The following is a 6,417-nucleotide window of genomic DNA, read 5'->3' as shown; positions in this document are numbered from 1 at the left end:
CACTGTCTTGAGCCCCAGACAGACACTATGTCTCTCTCTCTCTCTCTCTCTCTCTCTCTCTCTCTTTCTCTCCTCTCTTTCTCCTCAAGTCTGTGGTGGCCACACCCAGAACCCTCCACCTGCCTGCCCTGAGGAGAAAGGACCACCCACCCACACATTGCTTGGATCCCACTTGCTTTACAAATGCTACCCTTCACACAACCTTCAAGCACTCTCGACAAGCCCCCATGACTCCCGCGTGCGTTTTCGTATGTTTGGAGCGCCCTGTGAGTGTGGTCTTGAGCATGCTGATGAGGATGCCTGCGTGTTTTCAAGGGTCTGGGTGTGGGATGGGAGGGCATCCGCGTGCCTGAGTGAGCGTGTGAGTACACCGCATTCCTGGGTATTGTGTGTCTTTGTGTGAGCGTGGGCGAGTGCGTGTTTGAGTGTCTGCAACATCCTTATTCCTGACTGAAGGGCGGCATGCAGGAGGGGCTTCTCTTAGCCAGTCTGTATCCTCTTCAAACGCACTCCAGTTAGGGGACAGTCCACCGGCGGCCACCCCCAGAGTCGCCACACACACGCACAGGGAGGCACGCACCCCTCTTTCCAGAGCCAGCAAGCTCAGCTTCCCTTGTCGAGGAAAACCGACAACGCTTTAGCATCCTCGCTGCTCCAACAGCCCCACCCCTTCCCCCGTTCTTTGCCCTAGGTATAGAATCCTCTATCCGGAGATGGACTGGAAGCATTGGAGAGGGGCAAGAGAGGTGGCTGCGAGGAGAGTGGAGAAAGGCAAACTGAGGACACGCTGGAGGAGTGAGGAGCCGCTGCGGGAGAGGCAGATCCTACCCACACCACGCCCCTCCCTCGGGGTTGGAGATTGGGGGTAGCCTGTTTTCCACTCCGGTCTTCCTTCGGGGTTCCCAGGTCTAACTGCATCTTCTCCCCTGAAAGTGGAGCCAAGCGAGGCGGCTGGGACCCCCTCCTCTTCCGCATCCCTCCCACCCCACACACACTCCGCTTCCAGGGAGCCGCTGATTGGCTGCGGGGAGCGGCGTCCCAGCCCCCCGGCTTTGAGGCGGGAGTGGAGCGGGTCCGAGGTGGGAGGCGCACAGACGGGCTCCGGGAGCCCCTCCCGAGGCCCCGCGCAGCGCGCCCCGCACCCTGCGCCCCGCGCCCTGCGGGAGGGCTGAGCAAAGACTCCAGGCGGGCAGGTGCGGAGCGAGCAGAGGGGATCACGGCCAAGAGTAGGAGCCAGTCCTGCGGGTAGAGAGGCGCTGCTGCTCCAGCTGCTGCTGCCTCCGCCGCCGCCACCACCGAGCCGGCGACCAGAGTCGGGCTGGCAGGCAGGGCGCGAAGCGGCAAGGGGAGCGAGGGGCGCGCTCATGGAGCACACGCACGCCCACCTCGCAGCCAACAGCTCGCTGTCTTGGTGGTCCCCCGGCTCGGCCTGCGGCTTGGGTTTCGTGCCCGTGGTCTACTACAGCCTCTTGCTGTGCCTCGGTTTACCAGGTGAGGGGCGTGGGGGAGAGGGAGGGAAGCCAGGAACCCCAAGTGCCGGGCAACCCTACCCAGAATCCCCCGTCCTCCCCCGTGCGTTCCCTGGCGCCCCCTCGGAAAAAGTTTAAGCTTTAAGGGCAACTATGGATATTTCCACACGGGGGGAAAGGAAGTTGCTGTGCCCTAGCTGGGGACCGTGTGTGTGTGCGCGCGCGCGCGCGAGCGTGTGTGTGTGTGTGTGTGTGTGTGTGTGTGTGTGTGTGTGATGACTGTGACGGCGGGCGATGGGCTGGGCATGTGAGCATGGATTCGAAGGTGCATTTGTGCGCGCGTCTGGAGGGGGCGGCTTTCATGGGGTGGGGGCGTAGAGGGCTTTGTGTGTGTTTGGCTTGACTGCATGTTCTGGACAGAAGGCTTCGTGGAGGCTTCCCTTCTCCCGTGGCCCCTGCACGTCCACCCCACTTGGGGCACCTCTGCCCCTCTGCGTGTCCCCGCCTGACACGAGATGAAGCTGGAGACCCTGACATTGAGCACTCTCTTGCTCGGGGGACACTGGAATGGAGAAAGAATGCCTAGCAAGAAAAGGGTCTCCCAGCTGGCTAAGGAGAATCAGGGGTTGGCTCTGGGACCATGCCCTGGCCAGGGCAAGGGTGCAGAGACACACAGGGCAGCCTGCGGTGGCTGCCACCTCAGGGGGTCACAGTCTCCATGAGGACATGCCTGGCCCCCTGGCTTGGCCTCCAGGTCTACCCACCCTGGGCAGCTCACGGCTGCTGTGGATGTCTGGCTTGTCCCACATCTTAATGTCCTTTCCAAAGTGTGACTGAGACTTGTCCTGAATTCCTGAAGAGAGCTGAGCTGCCGAGAAGGAGGGAGTGCTTGCCTGGGCTGTGTGCGAGAGAGAGCGAGAGAGAGAGAAAGCTTTTTTCCTGGGGCTCCAGCTTTGGGTGGACCCTCCTTGCAGGCAGTCTCGGTGACAGATAGATTCCTAAAGATTACTTGCATGCAGAGAGGAGAGAGGGACTGAAAGAAGCAGAGAGAAAGAGAGAAAAAAATCCAGTGTACAGCCTGAAATCTTAGCATCATCTCCCTAGTCATCTCTTAGTCTGCGAACCTTAGCATCTTGCGATCCTGGGAACTTGGGAGCTGGATTTCTGAGAGCCTGGCTGAGATTTCCTTTCCCAAACATTCAACTTGGCAGTCAGGGCCCCTGATGAGATTGTTTCAATAAATCCCCCCTCCCAAATTTGGCAGGCATGAGAAAGCGCAAGTTTACTAATGTGTGAGCCTCTCTCCCCAAGCCAGTGATGAGGCTTTTATTCCTAACTAATCGCCACGGCTGCCCTAGGAGAGCAGCTCAGCCTCTGACTTGCCCTGCCGGGGTGGTAGCACATGTCCTGTAATTACCTTGAGCTGGGATTGATTTTAGTCCAGGTTCCACCTCCCCCATTCAGCCCTTCAGAGCTTCTCTCCCCAGAGCACTGTTTTGGGAAATGAGTTTTTGAGAAGGTTGGTTATTTGATGATGCTTGCTGAACTGGAAAAGTGTCAGAACCTCTTTCCCCCTCAGCCTTCCAGTCAGAATGTCCCCCCAACAATCCACCCACCCTTGCACCTCCTCTACTGAGTGAGGTAACCACTCACTCACTATCCCAGGCTTTTCTAATGAAACCATTTAAGGGACAGAGACAAAGACAAGCAGAGGTTGACCCTTCAAGAGTTCAAAGCAAGGACAAGAGGATGGAGAAAATGAGGAAAAATTAGGCCTTCAAAGACCTCAAGGTGGAAGCCAAGGTACCTCGCACCTTCACATCCCAACTCCTATGTCAGCTAGGGCCTTCCTGACACACAGCATTGACATCTACTGTATGTCAGGCACTATGCTAGCCACAGGCTTAGCCCAGAGTTTGGGAACTTAAAAGGATGAAGCTAGGATTAGGATTTAGCTGTTGTTGATGTCTTCATACCCTCAACTAATAGTTTTGGCCACTGTGGTATGCCAAGTATTAACTGGGTGTCAAAAGGACACAAAGACTCTTAGGATGCAGTCTCTGAGTTCCAGGAGCTCCCAAATGCAAGCGCATGATTCCAAAGACAGCAGATGGATGCGTAAGGACCAAGCAACCTAAAGAAGAATGACTGGGGAGGCCAGGCTTATCCAAAAGTCTTGGTCTGCTAGCAGTTTTGTTAACAGCCCACAAGGCTGGTTCAAAGGTGAATTCTTTAAGTCATTCTCTTAAAACCATAAGGGGAGACAAGCATGTCCTGGCAATGAAGAGTGAATGTTAATCCAGGTTCTGCTGGGGTGAGGTTGCAAGCTTTTCATGTCTCTGTGCCTCAGTTTCCACAACAGTAAAATGGGAATTATGAGGGTAGCTATCCCCTGGAGTGGTGTTGAGAAGTAAGGATGTTGCTGCAGATGATGGCACAAGCGAAACGCTTGCCTTGGTGCCTGACATTCATTGATTGACACTGCACTGCTGTGGTCATAGATATCATGAAGCCGATCAAGTTGTAAGGTGGGGGGTCTGCTTGCTCAGCCCCACCAGTGACCAGAGGAGGGACTGAGATACACAGAAGAAAGCATTCAGGTCAGCATGTAACTCCACGTGTTGAGCTCACCACAATGGTCCCTTCCCCAGCCACCAGCCTTCCCCATCACCTCCCTTCCCCAGCCACCAGCAATTAGCAAACTCTCATTACTCCACCACTGACTGGGAGACGCAGCTTTGCTGGGTGTGGAGTAACAGACCACAGCTCTTGCTCATATTGTTGAAAACTGAGATTTTAATTGAATCACTATTCCTGGCAGTGGACTCACCCCAAGTTTCCCAAATTCTCGCAGTAGTTGTTGGAGACATGGGTGGGAACTGAGGGATGGATGGGGAGCACCTGAATGTTTAGCAACAGCAGAGCTAGTATCACAGGAAAGTGGTGGATGTCTCTGACTACCTTCCGTCTCTAGGTTGGGAGGAAGAGCTAGGGGATTGCCCCAGACAGTCTAATTTTTAACTGGTTGGTGTAGGATCGAAGGAATTCTAATGTGAAATATGGGTACAGCTTTGCCACTTAAGAACTCTTCACCTCTCTTCATCATAATTTTCCCCATCTGCAAAATGAGGGCAACAGTAGTACCTCTTACCCACACAGGTGGTATATATGAAATAAGATCATCTATGTAAAAATGGCTTAGCACAGTGCCTTGTCCAAGAAAAGCACTTATTCCTCACTCAGTGCCTTCTCCACACTGGATCTCTGTAACCTATATTATTACACTTAATCCCTGCCACACCTCTGCGACCTATACCTGTCTTTGAACTCATTTTACAATGAACAAACTGAGACTCAGAAAAACGAAGCATCTTATCTACTGTCGCACAGTCAAGCCAGCATGCAAACATGCTGCCTTATTAAACAGTGCAATAAGGCAAACAGTGCAATTTTGTTGTATGGCTTCACCTTCATTAATGCCAGGCAGTTGTTTGAACTAACCTCTGTCCCTCCTTTCTGTGCTCTGTGGAGAAAATCGGTGTCCCACCTATTCCTAAAACTCCATCTCTTTCCCCCTTTCCTCCTCCTTTTTAAGTAAGCAAGACGTTTCTCACTTCTCGAGACACACAAAATAAGTCAGCAGAGCCAAAAAGCAAGGATTCGGGACACTCATTGGACCAACTGGAATGAGACAGTACAAAAGAGACAGCAATGCAGGAGAAAATGATGAACTTGAGCCCCTGGGGGAAGACAGTGAGAGGGAGGATGGGTGGGCCAGCTTGATAAGGAAGGAGCAGTGTGAAATTAAACTGAGATTTGAGAGATTTTAAAAAAAATTACCTTCTAAAGAGTGCCGTGGATGTGCAGAAAGACAAGGTGAGGAAAGAGATGATAGCTTGAAACTGCATGCCGCCCAGCAGAAGGGTGCATTTCCACCACTGCCAAGTGAGAATGATAACATCTGTAACATGTGCCTTTGAGAGTTGGTGCAAGATGAAGGCAGATGATGAGTCTGTAGCCTGGCAGATAGTAAATAAGCCTGATGCATGGTAGTTACCATTGTTGTCAACTAGAAGTAGAAAACTGGTGATCTGTCAGCTGGACTGAGGCCTGCAGATATGTTTTCTTTACCTTGTAAACATCTTTAATGAGAGAAAATGGAATAAACAGGTTAAAAGGACACACTCTGGAGCTGGACCTCTGGGGTCTGAGTCCTGGCTGTGCTGCTTACAAGTTATATGACCTTGGGCAAGTGACTTTAACCAGTCTGTGCCTCAGTTTCTCCAACTTTAAACTGGGGGTGATTATAAGAATAGTCTACAGTTCATAGGGTTGCTGTGAAGACTAAATGGGCTAAGCACTGAGCACAATGCCTGGAATATGGTAAGCACTCTATAAGTTATTTTTTCATCATTTAAAAATTAGGAAAAAATCCCAACTCATTTTGTGACGCCAGCTTTATCAAAACTGGACAAAGATATTACAAAAAAAGAAAACTACAACCCAATGTTCCTCATGAACATAGACACAAAAATCATCAACAAAATATTAGCAAATCTAATCCAGCAATATATAAGAGGAATAACATGTCAGAATCAACTTGAGTTTATCCCAGGAATACAACACTGGTTCAACTTGTGAAAATCACTCAGTATAACTCATCATATTAACAAACTAAAAAAAAAAAAAATTTTAAGGCGTGTGATCCATCTCAATAGATGCAGAAAAAGCACTTGACAAAATTTAACATCGATTTGTGATAAAAACTCATCAAACTAGGAAAAGAAAAATAACTTCTTTAACTTGATAAAGGGCATCTATAAATAACTTATGTCTTACAACACATTTAATGATGAAAAAACTGAATGCTTTTTCCCTAAGATCTAGAACAAGGCAAGGATGACTGCTCTCACCACTCCTATTAAACATCATACTGGAAGAAGTCCTA

General features: G+C 50.8%; 1 protein-coding gene across 1 annotated transcript in view; it reads left to right on the top strand.

Annotated features, from left to right (window-relative positions):
- Nucleotides 1-1,090: 1,090 nt before the first annotated feature.
- Nucleotides 1,091-6,417, top strand: part of GPR139 (G protein-coupled receptor 139) — a 45,636-nt gene continuing 40,309 nt past the window's right edge. Inside the window, exon 1 of the mRNA XM_003830550.6 lies at nucleotides 1,091-1,491. Coding sequence (XP_003830598.1) covers nucleotides 1,365-1,491 — 127 coding nt within the window. The 5' untranslated portion in view covers nucleotides 1,091-1,364. The remainder of the gene's footprint in view (nucleotides 1,492-6,417) is intronic.

Source organism: Pan paniscus, chromosome 18, assembly GCF_029289425.2.
Source record: "Pan paniscus chromosome 18, NHGRI_mPanPan1-v2.0_pri, whole genome shotgun sequence".
Lineage (NCBI taxonomy): Eukaryota > Metazoa > Chordata > Mammalia > Primates > Hominidae > Pan > Pan paniscus.
This window is presented reverse-complemented; position numbering and strand designations above follow the sequence as displayed.